This window comes from Equus przewalskii, chromosome 25 (genome assembly GCF_037783145.1).
Source record: "Equus przewalskii isolate Varuska chromosome 25, EquPr2, whole genome shotgun sequence".
NCBI classification, from domain to species: Eukaryota; Metazoa; Chordata; class Mammalia; order Perissodactyla; family Equidae; genus Equus; species Equus przewalskii.
Window position 1 is genome coordinate 38,692,558 of NC_091855.1, and position 15,110 is coordinate 38,707,667.

General features: G+C 38.1%; 1 protein-coding gene across 8 annotated transcripts in view; it reads left to right on the forward strand.

The window, feature by feature from the left end:
- VRK1 (VRK serine/threonine kinase 1) overlaps window positions 1-5,678 on the forward strand; it is an 84,580-nt gene extending 78,902 nt beyond the window's left edge. For 2 of the 8 annotated variants that reach the window (XM_070594649.1, XM_070594645.1), the window contains exons 12-14: window positions 417-504; window positions 1,775-1,846; window positions 5,513-5,678. In XM_070594649.1, the coding sequence (XP_070450750.1) occupies window positions 417-504; window positions 1,775-1,846; window positions 5,513-5,544 (192 nt within the window). In that variant the 3' untranslated portion in view covers window positions 5,545-5,678. Of the gene's footprint in view, window positions 1-413; window positions 505-1,774; window positions 1,847-5,512 lie in introns of all 8 variants that reach the window. The other 6 variants (XM_070594648.1, XM_070594644.1, XM_070594652.1 and 3 more) reach the window with 3 other exon arrangements.
- Window positions 5,679-15,110: the final 9,432 nt, after the last annotated feature.

Here is a 15,110-nt window from a genome sequence, read left to right on the forward strand (position 1 = left end):
AAGATGGAAGAGTAAGTATCATTGGCCTGAGTGGTGATATCAAATTTGTAAAACATATGTTTTTAAAAGAGAGTTTCTATGTAATCAGTCCTGATGGTTACAACATGGCTTTCGTTGATGAACTAACTATATGAAGCATAAAAAGTTAGAGGTGGATGTAGCCAACATACCCACCGTCCAGACCAACTGTATAGTTGAAGGTCCTCTTAATCGCATTTTCTTCCATCCCTCACCCCTTCCCTTAAATTACCACTACCCTGAAGTTCTGTATAGTCTTTCTGTATGTTTTGACAAACTCACACATGTATAGATTCATATATATACTAATAGATGGTACGATTGTATATTTACTCATTTGACCGTCAGAGCACATCTCTCTCTCTCTCTCTTTTTTTTTATCTTTTAAATGTAAGAAGAGAAAGAAGGAAATTGAGGGCAGCACAGAATCTACTGTTGAAGATATGGAATGCTCAAATACACAGACAGAGGAGGCCACACAAACTCGTAAGTTGAACAGTCTTGCTTATTAACTTCTTCCATATATAAATGCAAATTTCATCTCCTTCCACTAGATAAGGAGTTAAAACTTGGGTCATAACATTTTTATGTTATAATAGAATATCATATAAGATGATCTTATATTTGTGTAGTTTGTATCATAGTCTTTTGTACACACATTGTGTTATTTACTGTTCACAATAATCAGGAAGTTGGGAGCTACTCTCATTTTGCAGATATGGAGCCCAAGACACTCAGTGTTTAAATAACAGAGCCGTTGTGAAGGGTTAGATGTAGAGACCAGCACTCTTAACTCCCAGGCCAGTGTCTTTCCATTTCTGCACGCTGATCCACATATGCGTGTCTATACTCTGGGCATGGTAGTGAACGTCAGGAGTCAGGCGGTGAGTACGCGGCTTACTGTAGCTGCCTGATCATTCCCCACAAAGTCTGCCAACTCTTCTTATCTCTCAACGAGGTGGGACCAAGGAATTAAAGCCTCGAATCAGCACTTTTCAAAGCCCTTAAAGCAAAAAGCAAGGAATACAGTCACTTCTTAGATGGCTCGTACATGGTGCTGCAGGCACTTCCAGTACGGAGTAGGTCCCGAACTGACATTAGCAAAGGCAGCTCTGCAAAGGGCGGAACGAGGTTGAACTGGGGTGTGGTTAGTAAACGCCAGTCCGTGGTATGTAGGCTCACCTGGGGGTGGCTCGGAAGGACGAAGAATGTGTTCCAGATTTCATGAGAGATGATTTACTTGACTCTATGAAGAAAGATGCACTGCTGGCTATAATACCATTTTTTCCTTTTTTTTTTTTTTTAAGATAATCTCTCTTTGTCTGCCTTTGGTTATTTATTATTTTGTCAGTCCTGAAATATTTCTTGATTTCTAATAGGAAAGGCTTATTTTTGGTAAAAATTTCATTGAAGCGTAAGTGCCCTATTGAGTCAGACCAATGATATATTTTACCTACCCTTTGACAAGTGGCACTGGTGCGTGTTTGTGGAAATCGAAAATTTCCCTTTCAAGGAGAATCATCTTTGTCCTGATTTTTTTACCATTTTCTTCATTATATGTTATGGATAGGACATCCCTAGGTTTATCTGAATTTACCCAAGAGAATACTTGGGTCATTTGCAGAGGGAGTGTGTCGCTTCGTTCTGGAGGCTACCGGGTTTGAAGTAGTTCCTCTCTCTTTGCGGCTGCCGTCTTCCATTCCCTCCTCTTTTCTCTTTTTGTCCTCCTCTCCTGTCTTGTTCATTTTGTTATTAGGAAGTGAGGAGTCCCGAGGAGCAGTACATGGAGGCATGTCTGAGCCAGAGGCTAGCAGCAGCAGCTATGACAGTGAGTGGGAGCAAAATTAAGGAGCATTTATAGAGTAATATGCTTACTTAAAAGAAAAATCCCTTAAATTTTAAAACCAGCGGTGTTAGTTTAGGAAAGGTCCCGCACTGTTTGAGTAAGCTCAATCCCCATTCAGACCACAGCAAATTCACAGCTGGGCGTGGCGACCACTCACGCCTCTCTTGCCTGCTCGGAGGCCATTTGTTACATGAACTTTCCTTAATGAGCAGCAGAGGTATTTGTGTTGATACATAAATGATTTTAAATTCCACTATAATTATGAGAAATGTTTTTTTACCTAAAATTTTAATTTGAGGTCCTTATACTGATGGTTTTTACTGTGAGAAAATATATTAGTCTATGTTTTTGTAATGGCAAGAGAACAGGCTTCATTGCTAATTTAAGGAGAACAATCCCGATTGTTTTTACATAAAAAAAGTGAAAGAACAATCACAGTCTGCCTTAGTCATGCAAACGCCGAATCGCTTTACTTCACACTGTTGATTTTCTGCTGTAATTCACTTCTTCCCTAAAGCAGGAGTCCAGTTAAGCTATTTTACTATCTAAATATTCAAAAATGGGAGAAATAGTACATGATTACCTGAGATGGTAAAATGTTATTGCTTCTAGCAAAAAAAGAAAAAACAAAAACAAAGGTTCATGAAAATGTATGTACTTGTGTTCATCAGTTGAAAATAACTTGAAGGAGAAGGTACATTATTATATTGATTTTTTTTTAAAGAAATATATAGTATAATTCAGTGAATTCTGTGTTTTAGAGCTTTAAGATTTTGTGTCATGAACGTGTTTCAATAATGGTTACCTCTAACAGCAGCTTTAGAAATGTCAGTTTCTTCATTAACAATTTTATTTTCAAACACAATTTATGGTTTACAATATGGTGAGAGATTTTTCTCACTGTGTGATCTTTCAGAATGCTGTGCCTAGCAAAATGGGAGCAACTTTCCTTTAATATCTATTTAGACCATTTTAAAAACGTGTATAATTTTCTTGATACACCTAAACTCATTTTGACTAGTTGGGGGTCTATTGTGTAAGAACACATTCTGAAAGCTTTCAAAATGTGTATTGTGTAGGTTTTCTCAAAGAAAGAGAGGGGGTGACGGGGTGGTTTTCAAGAAGAACAGAGACCTCTAATCCTTTTATTTTTATGCAAGGCATAATTTTTACCAATTGAGAAAATTTGGTTGTTTGCTGCAAGTAATTTTTTCCCCCACAAAATGATAAGCCTTAAAAAACCATGCATATTCTGGCACTTCAAAACCATGCCAATATTTCAGAATTGTACTAAAAATTAGTTAACGTAGCCATGATATTTATGGCTAGTGTACTTTGTCCCTTCTGTTCATAAAATGGGCAGTACTCAACAGCCTACTCCTGTTGGTGTTATTTTTGAAGTACCTTGGATTTTGTACCATTCTTGAGGATTCTTTGAAGAAAACATGATTTATCTTTAGCTCTTGAATATCTATGGTCTAGTCAAGAAAGAGGTTTTTGTTTTTGTTTTGTTTTGTTTTTGAGGAAGATTAGTCCTGAGCTAACATCCACCCCCAATCCTCTGCTTTTTGCTGAGGAAGATTGGCCTTGAGCTAACATCCGTGCTCACCTTCCTCTATTTTATATGTGGGATGCCTGCCACAACATGGCATTGGTAATCAGTGTGTTGGTTTGCACCCGGGATCCGAACTGGTGAAGCCAGGGCCACCAAAGTGGAATGTGTGCACTTAACAGCTGTGCCACTGGGCCAGCCCCAAGAAAGAGATTTTTTTAAGGGCAACCTACCGAGAAATTTCCCACTTGTCTTTTTTCCTTCTGCAGTATAAAATCACAGAAGAATATCCCAAACGTGTATATTTTATTTTTCAAGTATTAAATTTTAAATATTAGTCTTATGATTGGACCTTTTACCAATAATAGTATATTATGAAAATGAGTATATTTTTTGAAGAGATGAGAAGAGAAATAGATTTTTTTCTACAACAATCAGAATTGATTATTAGGGAAAATATTGAGTTGATACATCCAGCAAAGTCTCAGAGTTGCCTAATACCGATTATATAATAAATTCCGGGGGTGATAACATTTTCAGTTGCAGTGAGAAGCTTTAACTCTAGATTGGATGGGATAAGCAGCAATGGTATTTAAGAGTAAAATGTCAAATTAGGATGTTAATGAGAATAATGCTACTTGAATATACCTAAATTGTTAACTTTAGTGTCCTTCGTAATGTGACTGTAGATTCAAGATTTATCGAAAGGGAAAGGTGCTCTAATTTTGATTATTGACCTTGGTTATGTGATATTCCATTATGCCAGTCTCAGACGATCACAATATTCTCAGTTTTCTCTGCAAAATTAATTTTGAAATTCTTAAAATAAAAACCTGAAAATCTATCATGGGATATTTTTACAAGAAGGCTATATCACACAAATTGAAGAAAAAACTCAGAAGTTTAAACCAACCATAGTATGCATAATGCATGCCAACCATAGTATACATAGGCCGTGGATCATGAATGGCAGAAGAAAAAAGATATTCATATAAGTTTGAAGTTTGCTTTAATTGAAGTGTATGGCAATTGAATTGAACTTGGAAAAATAAAAAACTAATTTTTAAACAGATCTTCCAATTAAGGAACTAAATAAACCTGTAATCAGAAAACCTTTAGAAACTGTTTATTATTAGGTATGTGGTAGATATTTTGTCCTAGATTCTAAGAATGTTTTGTACATTTCAGACAAGAAGTATTGATCTCTGTTGTTTCGTGCCTTCATTGATTAGTTAGGGGCTCCGTGCTGCCCCTCACACTGGTACCGTTGCTCATTCCTGGCAGACGGAAGCGTGAGGCACTGGGAAGGCACACTTCCTTTGCCAGCGCTAGGCAGTCGTGATCAGTCTTCATTGTGTCCACCTGACTCTGCTGTGCTCGAGGTGGAGGTGGAGGTGGAGTTGGGGGTGGTGGTTGGGAATGGAATCTCCTTGGTGAAGCGGAACTCCCATGCCCCCAAGAAAGAATCACTGATTTATTCCGACTCAGGAGTAGTTGGATAGGAACTGTCATAAGATAGACCAATATCAGATGTGATGCTTTTCTGGAAGGCTGCTCAGTTGGGATCTGTTTAACTCCTAGTGGAAAACACTGCGTTTTGGAATAGCCCAGTGCTCTCCAGCCTACAGACTATAGGTAACAGGCTTTAAAAAGTGACACATTTAGATTAAAATTTCTTGCTTTTCATAATATGCATAACCTCGTCACTTCCCCCAAGGGATGAATACTTATCTTGCTGCTGTAGTTTACATTAGGAGTTAACGCTTTAAATTGTACACTAAAAATTAGAGGGAGAGAGATTTCAGTACCAGTGTAAATCGGGTCTGTTTGACCAGTGCGAGAGTGCTGATGTAATGTAAGACTGGGAGTCTTTGTTAGCATATTTTTTGACATCGTAAAAAATTGACACAATTTCCTAAGATTTTCAGGGTACTAACAGTTATGTCTTTGTGTATGAATTTCATCTCCACAAATCATCATAGTCAATTAGATTTTTAATATTAATAATAATACATGGAAATACTTATATTTCTGTTCTTCTTTTGCTTTTGTAAATTAATAATTAGTGATTTAAATTTCTTTGTTTTCTCTTTAAGGTTCAAAAACCAGAAAGAGAGTCCAGAAGTAGATCAAAAGCTGTGAACCAGTTTTTCTTTTCTTCCTTTCATGTCATTTTTTCCTTTTTTTCTGTTTTATGTGTTTTTTTTTCATGTGAGTCTTCTGGGGTGGGAGTAACAATAAAGTACCTATGTCTTTGAAAAACATACTTTTTTATTGAAATAAATACTTTGTACAGTTTTTTCGAGGCTAATTTATCAAATTTCAAAATCTTTAGGTTATATTCTTTAAGGTGTCCCATGCTGTGTGTGTTTGAGGTTCTGGAGTATATATAAGAAAAGTTAGTATGACATGTAGCTTTATTTTCTAATAATTGTATATTTCCCAAAATATATAAAATGTTTGACAAAGTGCTTTTAAGGAAATACAGAACTTAAAATAAAGATCTCTTTATGCTTGATACAAATACACAAATTATTGTGGCCCTAAGATTTGGTTTCTATTAATTTTGTTCAGTTCTACAAGCATTTATTAAGCACTTGCTTTATGAAACAAGAAGTACAAGGAAGGGAAAGGATTATGAAAGAAAAAGCGGAGTAATAAGTATATCTGTGAGAGATAAAATGTATGTATTTGGAAGTTAGATTACATAAGAATTATGTAAGTATGCAAACTATATGATAAGAAAACAGATGATAAATTATCAAGTGGTGGCATGATCAAAGATTTTATGGACTGACTTCCTTTAAGGAAGTCCTATGGGGGGAAAATATGTATCTTATTGTCATTTACAGGTTATTTTTCTTACAAGTTTAATTTTTTGTAGTATATAATATTTGTACAATAAACCAAGCACTTTAGAGTTTTAGTGATTAAAAATTTTTAAATGTGGACTTTTTATACTTGCCTTGGGAACAAAAGCTTGGAATTTAAACATTTATGGACAATTTCAAGATTTACTTTGTTAGCGAAATTGAGATTGGATTGTATTTTCTAAAGGGTGGTACACCTTACCGCTTGTAGCATGTACCATGTTTTAGATGGTGTAGAGACACACTTTTATTCAAGTATTTAAGCATTTATTTTAATGTGTATTCAAAATAGAAGTAGACGTTAAACTGCTGATTTCTCTACTGTTTAGGACAAGCCCAAAGTAGGTATTTCAGTGTTTAAAGAAGCAAGTTGATTTGAAGAAAATATTACATAAATAATAGTACAGGTGGGATGCAGACGTATCAAAAATTGTCAAGCTTCTTCCGAGTGTGAGCAGCTCAGAAGCAACACCAGGCTGTGCCTTTGGGCCCTGACCTGGGTGTGGCGTCGTCTCGGGAAGCACTGTCCCCACAGTGGTCAGATGCTGAAGCACGCAGAGCAGACCTGCGGGCCTTTGAAGGTCCATCCTGCAAACGCTCCTGACGTTCTGGGGCTGTGTGTGTACAGAATCGAGAAGTAGGTTTGGGGCAGACACTCCTCCTGTTTTCCGTAGAACATTGGATTTAGTGCTCATCAGTGTAACGGTCCCAAGTTTATTTGCAACACCTAAATCAACTCTCAAGTTCTGTTTCAAACACATTTGACGCTTAAAATAGGATGAAATGTGTGTGGTGTGTTTTTGTGTATATGCCTAAGCCTTTTTTATTTTTCAAAGCAAAAAAACATAGCCAAACCTGTTGGTTAAATATTAAGAAAACAAATATTTCCTCACATATTGTTTGTAACAAGTGCTGGCGTTTTCTCGAATGTTACTTTATTGGCAGGACTGCAGGATGGGAAACTAGTAGCCATAGTAGCCAGTTGGATGCGTCATCTGCCCCCTTGTTCTGCTCTTCTCTGTTAAATAACCTCCTTGTTATTCGGAGTCAGGATTCTTTTCCTTTCCTTTTTCAGTTCTATAGTTACTGTTTTAATTTTGTGTCATTTTTATTTTCTTTCCAATCCCTGCATTCAGTGGGTTCTGGCGGTCTGTGTTCTCCCTTCACAGTCCAACTTCCCTCTCCACATATTCCCAGCACCATTTTGTCTGGCCTCCTCTGTCACTGTCTGAGGTCCTCGGCGAGCCGAGGTGTTCTGGTGTACTGAGGATCGACTCCTGTGCCAAGTCCTTGTCCTTCACGCAACAGGAGCTGTGTGTGGTCTGCATTTCCAGAAAGGGACAATCTTTGGTAACCAACTAAGCCCGAAAGTGAAATAGCTTCTAGGTGTTCTTCAATAGTGATCTCTTAAGACAAATAAAACGTTAATAGGCCAGAGCTACAAAACCCCAGTTATTTCTTTGAATTACTAAATTGAATGTGTGTATAAAGACGTTAGTTGCTCAGCAATAAATTAGTCATGGAAATATAAATAAATTATATGTATTTATATGTCTGCGTATATATAATTGAGCATGATATGCTTATTTATTCTTTAAAATTCTATTTTTAGTGTTCTGTATTCTAGTTATCAAGGTGTATTAGTAATACGTGGTCATTGTAGAAAATTTAGAATAAAGTGTCAAAAGACAAACTAGCCATATTACTACCCCCACCGGCAACCACTGTTAATGTTTTGACACATTTTCTTCCAGTCTTTTCTGTGCATTTTTATCTTTGAATAATTATCATACTTTTTGTATAAAGCTTTATATTTTACTTTTAAAGCTAACATTAAATACTTTCCATGTTATTACAGATACTTCATAAATATAATTTTTGTTTCCATTATATTTTTTCTTATGGGTTTATGGTACTTTTGTGACCATTTCCTTAATATTGGACATTTGTTTTAAGTATCAGGATATTATAAACAATATTCTTGAATAAAACTGGGCAGAAATCTTGGGTCTACGTGTACAAATATTTCCATAGATTTTTGAAAAGGAACCACTGGGTCAAAGACTATAAAAATGGAAGATTATTGTGCATATCATCAACTTGACTTGAAAAATCTGTCCGTTAACACTTTTCCTAGTGAATCAAAGTGCTCAACTTACATTTTTGTCATCCTTGAGTATTACTAATTTTTATAATTTGATAAGGTAATTTTTTTAATCACTAGTGAAGCTGAGAAATTTTTATTTGTAAACTGATCGTTCTGTGTTCTCCTTGATGTATTTGTTTGTACTGTTTCTAACAATGTTAACCCTGTCATGTTTGTTGCTGACTTTTTCAGTTTATTTTTGTTGATATATTTTTTATTTTTATAAAGTTTAATTTTTATCGTGTTACTCTGTTGATCGTTTTCATTGTAATTTCCATCACTGCTTTAAAATATTCCCCATCCTGGAATCAGAAATATTTACCTTGGCTTTTTCTAGGTTTTTTGTTTTAATGCTTCTAGATTTTAATCCACGTGAGATTTATTTTGGTGTATGTATGCCCTGTAAGGATCACAATGGATTTTCTTCCAAATAGCTAACTGGTGGCTCCAGTACCGTTTGTTAGATAAATTCTCTTCCCCACACCCTTCCACCTGGGTTTGTTTGTGGTGCCTGCTTTATTACTTATCACTTCTTACACCAGGGTCTGTTTCTGGACTGTGCCTTCCATTTCATTGATATGTCTGTGTGTTCTTTTGTCTGCACCACACTGATTTAATTAACGCCATTTAACTTACTTATTGCCCAAACCACATGAACAGAAATCAAAATGAAAGAAAAAATTCACTTACAATCTCACCACCAGTACAAAATTCAAACTCCTGTCCTTTGGCTGTGTTATCTTTTAGTCCTGTTTCATGCCTGCATAATTTTTTGTGGTTATAACGGTTGCGTAAAGTTTTGTGGTTTTCATTTTTTTAAAGTTCTGCAGGTTATTCTGTACCCCCTCATTCATTAAGTTCTACTAGTATAAAGTGTGCAGGACACACTGAAGAAATAATATTAGAAAAGGGTCTTTAGGTAAATACAGGCTCACACCTTGTGTTACTGATTCTGTGCAGTAGACCGCTGACCAGATGGTTCGGCAACTCTGTCAATAAGGTGTTATTTCACAAATAAACTGCGTACCATTTCCACTGTGCTAAAGATGCGTTATTCATATAATGATGATTTTTCTTTTATTATGGCAGTAGCATTTTGAAACTTAGTAGTAGTTCTGAATTTTTCTGATTTTGGCTCATCATGAAGTTACCTGAAAAATTTCTGCATTTAGCAAATTACAGTTTTATTTATGAACCACTGTGAATGATCGAGAAACTCTCCTGTTTTCGACCTCAAGTCCAACATTTGTTAGAAGTCTGAATTACCAAGAGTATGAGTGGAGATGACCTGCAAGATAATCTTTGTGCCCGGAGCTTTAAAGTTGTGAATCCAGAGTTTGGAGGGAAGAGAAGGGGGCGTAGTAGTCTGAAACCTGTTCCTATTTTTCTGTAGGTTGTCTTTCTGCTTCTGATATCTTTTTAGAAGCAAGTGAAAAATGATCACAATTAGGTAAATGAACACTTTGTAACGCCTGGGCTACAGTTTGTTTAAAAACTGAAAAGTTGCCATCTTCAATGTTTTCTTACCTTGACACACAAATCTTAGTTCAGAAGTTCACTATGGTCCTTCTTGGTGTAATTCTTGTGTGAGAGATGCCCCTACACATTTTCTCAAACTTTCCTTATGAGGGTCCAATGTATGTTAGTATTAAAAATGAAAATAAAGCAACTAAAGGGTCCACTGGTCTTGAACGCTGGAAGGTTCTGGGGCACATCTCACTGGGAAAGTTAACAGCTGGGAAGTACGTACTGAACCTGTTGGGGTGCCTGGTGAAGAGGGAAGAGAGTAGAAGTTTACTCTTGAACTTTTCTAGATACAGAAATGTGCCTTCAAGATCCTTGAGAAGACCTTTGTGTTCTGGGCATTTTAGTGTCCCCACCCCCCCCCAGAAAAAGCTTTACTCTTTTGTCTTCATTTACTTCATTAACTTGTCTAGAAGGTTTGGTGCATGCGTCAGTTCAGCTGGAGAAGTCTGGCGCACATCCTGATCTGTTTGAGGCTGTGGTTGCAAAGGTATGTGGTCTAGTCCCTGTGCAACACTCCGCTCGCTAGCCCCCTCAAGTTTCTAGTCCAAACAGACGATTGGGAGATAATTAAAAGCTTATGACAAAAATATGTAATTTACCCTACCGTTTATAATTTAAAGAAGGATCATTTCAAGTTTTCTTAAGATACACATACAGTCACAGTGGGCTTTTAAGTTCCTAACTAGGCTTTTGAAAGAAGTCTGTATTCCAGATGCCACAGCCCCCAAATAAGTCGTTGATATGTCATGCAAAGTGTTCAGAAAGCAAAGGTGGCTGAAATTACATCAGAATGGTTTCCAAGGCCCCATCTGTTCTGTAGAGGTCAGAGAAACCACAGCCTGCAAAGACACGATTCGAGGTCAAAAATCCTGAACACCTGCTGTTCCCAATGAACTGTGTGATGCACACAGAAAATGTTTGGAGGGGAGGCTCGAGCTAAGTGAACAGTCAGGATAATACCTGGTTGGTCTTCTAGCAGCAAAATTGGGAGAAATAAACTTTTTTAAATGGTGGATTTTTTCCTTTTTGGTGTTATTGTTGATACCCCTATTTGAATGTAAAGTCCCTAACAAAAGAAGCAAGCTGCCTTTAGACTGCATTTACTGCTCTTGATGACTCCAGTTGTGTGTAAATATTAGAAAACAGCGGGGTCCTGCATTCCAAGAATCACTTGAGCGGTGCCACGAAGACAAGTGTCCTTACTGGTATTGTAGTCATACTCCCGAGCTCTCCCGCTGTTTCTAATCTGTGCGCACAGCCGTGAAAAAACTGGACTGACATTTACAGGCACAGCAGGGAGACACTTGACTAGGGAATGTTAAAGACTCCAGTACCTCCGATTCAAAGTGGCCACCACACATGATAAATCTTCACAGGAGAGCAAGTCTGCACTTCAGCTGATGCCGTAATGAGGGTATCTGTAATGAAGCAAAGAAGGGAGAGCCTTTTTTTCCCTCTAAGCTCAACTTTTTAGCAGTCAGATATTTATGGTTGTCCTTTTCAGACCTAAGTATCTAAAGGGAGAATCTACTTCTGTATAGGCGAAGGATCTTTACCCTAGATCTGTGCTTTTTGGAGGGTCTGTCCCTTCCATCCTCATTCCTCAGTCCCCACTAGGGTTTTGCGAAATGTCCCTCCATGAAATAGCACTTACCCCAACTGTGAATAAAGATAAAATTTCCTGGAATCTGCTCTGACTGGTATGTAAAGGATGGTCAGTTGCTTTCTGACTCGAGTTTGACAGACTCTACTCTGTGTTTTGTCCCAGTGAGCTGCCAGATTTGTATGCCATCATACCAGTAATGCAATTCGGTTTGCTGCACATTGTCTGGTTGACTTCTCAGTTAAGAGTTTCTTTCCCTATGGGAATAAGACTAGACAGACTGTCATTTGCTATTACTAATTCTGCTTAGCATTATCACTGGAGCTTTTTTTGTAATTAGCTATCTTAGTTGGCTCTTAAATTTTAATAGCCAATTGAAGCTACGTTTTAGCCAAGTTCCATATCTAAATTGCATTCAGTCCATTAACAAAGTTGGTTAAAAGGCTATTAAAACAAAAGCCAATATATGGTGGTTTGCACTTACATCTTTGCAGCAGTCACAATGCCAGCCTCCCCCGAGTTCTTTAAAGGAACTTGCTTTCCTTGAACAAAGTTACACAAAAGCTGGACTCTGCTTCCCAGTGACAAGAAATTAATGTTGACAAGATTTTTAGGACCTTAACATATTCACAAATGTCACTGCCTACCCCCTTTCCTTTTGTGAGGGTTCTTTCGGGGTTTGGTTTTAGTTGGTTGGTGTTGATGGAGGGAGGATGAAAGGGGCATTTAATATTCCAACATGAAATTGACGATTTTTGAAAAGTGAATAATTGAAATGATGTTTTTCTCCATTTCAGCTGATCGAAATTATTAGCAAAACCATCTGAGGCACCTTCTGGTAGAATTGTAGTCTTGCTGGGTTTAGTTTGTAAAACATTCTGCCAGACATTAAAAAAAAAAAAAAATTGTAGCTGAGCCAGCACATAGGCTCTGAGCACTCGCTGCCTGATTCCTGATTGATGGTCTCCATTGTTGTTATTTTTTACATGCGGAAGACCGCTTCTAACAGTAACCCCCACCACCCTTTGCAAATTAGTTTATCCTGATTTTACTTTCTGCATTTCGTCTTCCTCCCTCCAGATTGGGACAGTGGGTCTGTTTCACATTTTCAAAGATACTGAATTTCAAAAATTTTTACAATTTGTGAAGCAGGCTGTCAAAAGAAATTAGACGAGTACAGGGTGTGTTCAGTTGACATTTCATCTCTGAATCATTAGAACCCTGGGAATGAAGACGTGGAGAGAAACCAGTAGGCAAGTGGGTCTTGTCACCTTGACTCAGCCGAGTGCATCTGAAGCAGTTACTCGCCCCCACCCTGCCAATTTTGCCAGTGTCTTGTTTTGAAGTGAATAGTTTTTCTACTTCAAAAATACACAGATTTTTAAAAACTCCAAATGGTGGCTTTTTCACTTTCTCCCTTCAGGAGATATTAGGAATTGTAGTTTAATCTTCAATCTTTAAAGCAGTAAGTGGGTTTGAACGCTTTCCATTCCCCAGTGTCTGCCCACCTAGTTACTTTCTCTTACACCCTCAGACGTGCTGTCAGGCTTCAGCTTTGATGGTGCTGTCTTCCCTACCGAAGGCCACCTGCCTGACAAATTCTAGTGAAACCCAGGCGTTTATTCTATGTCCTTTTTAAATATGGTTAGAAGCCCACATTCACATGGGATCCTTCATCTGGATTTGCTTCTCCAGGCTTTGGCTAGATGGCAAAGGCGCCATCAATGCAAGTGATGCAAGTGTGGCCTCCTTGACAAAGGTGCAGAGCTTCCCCTGCCTTAGCAAAGGAGCAGAAATGCTGGAGGGCCTCTCTGGTGATTTCTCTTCTCTGCCCGAAGCTGATGAAAGAGGGCAAGAGGGGCAGTTTTATCCAGTGTTAGGTTATATGCAGTAAAATTCATATACTTAAAAATGTATATGTAACTAATTGGCCTTTGATAAAAATAGAACTGGCTTTGAAAGTCACATCACAGGTTCTCTAAGGTCGGGAATTGACGGCTTCTCCCCTGGAAGACCGAAGGCAGGAACAGGGAGCCCACCAGCTGCTGATGGACGACCTTTGTGGGCTTTAAGTGAATGCATTGTATATTGGCCCTCCCCTACCTGGACAGCATTTTAAACTAATTTTTAGGAAATACTCATTTTTCAAATAGGTAATACATTTAAATGGTACCTGATACAAAAGTCAATAGGAATATAGGTAAATAGTGAAAAGTCTTAGATTGCAGATCATGGGCCTCCAAGGAATCTAGATAGACAATAATCCTGTTTTTATTTGTTGCATTAAAAATCGAAAGAATCTATGGTAAACAAATGGAGAACGTTTCCTTTTCCCTTTTCCCAGTCATACTTCCCCTCTCCAGAAATAACAACTGTTACAGGTTTGGATAGCCTTCCAAAGCCACAATATGGGTATCCGTTTGTGTGTGTGTGTGTGTGTCTGTGTGTGTGTGTGTGTGTGAGAGAGAGAGAGAGAGAGAGGGCGAAAGAGAATGAAAGCTATTTTTTTTGTATTGCCATTTGTTGGGATAAGGGCTCTAGCCAAGCTACGGGGTCAAATACCAAATTTTAATGTAACTACTCATGATGTTAGGGAATATGTTGTCTCATCATTCAGTCTCAGTTTTACGTCATCGTCTTTGGGATCTCTTGATTCCGTCAATAGGAGAGACTTAGGCCTCGCCTCTCCCCGCTGGAGACAAGTGACTCTGGAGCCCAGCGCCGTCGTCGGGCGCAGATTTTCCAAGCCTCGCCCGTCTGCACAGCAGTCTTCCAGGGTCGCTCCTTCTCCACTGCTCGGGTTCCCTCAGCATCTCTCCTGTGGGGATCACCTGTTTCCTCGTCCAGTGTCCCTCTTTCTTGATTTACTCCTCTTATCTGGTGGAGCACATCCTTCGTTAGTTGCCTGAGAAGAAGCTATGTGGGAGGTAAATGTTTTGAAATCTTTTGTATCTGAAAGTGTCCTTGTTCCACCTTTCCTCTTGACTGATGGTTTGACTCAGAGAGAATTATAGGTCAGTAATAATTTCCCTTCGGTGTTTTGAAGGCGTTACTCTGATACCTTCTAGGTTCCAGCGTTGCTGTTGGGCACACTTGAGTCTTTCTGTTCTCTCTGAAACATATTATTCAGATGTTGGGAATCATAGGCTGATCTTCTAAGCCGTTTTTCCTTCTCCTCATCACCTACTTTTGTCTGTCTTTTTCCCTCTACTTCCTGGGAAATTTCCTCAATATGTTCTTCTGTCTTCTGACTTTTTAGAATTTCCACAGTCATGTTTTTAATTTCCAAGAGCTCTTTGTTCTTCAAGTGTTCTTTTTTTTCTTTTTTTTTTCAATATCTTGGTCTTAGTTCATGGGTGCAGGATCTTCTTATATCTCTGAGGATTTAAATTATAATATTTGGAAGCTTTTCCTGCGTAGTCTGTTTCTCCAAGTTACGTTCCCATTTCCTCATCCTGTTTGTTTGGTCTTTGTCCTTCATTTTTGATGGTTTTCTCAAATGTCTGGCACTCCTTGGCTGTCTGTTCATATACAAGCAGGAGCCACCA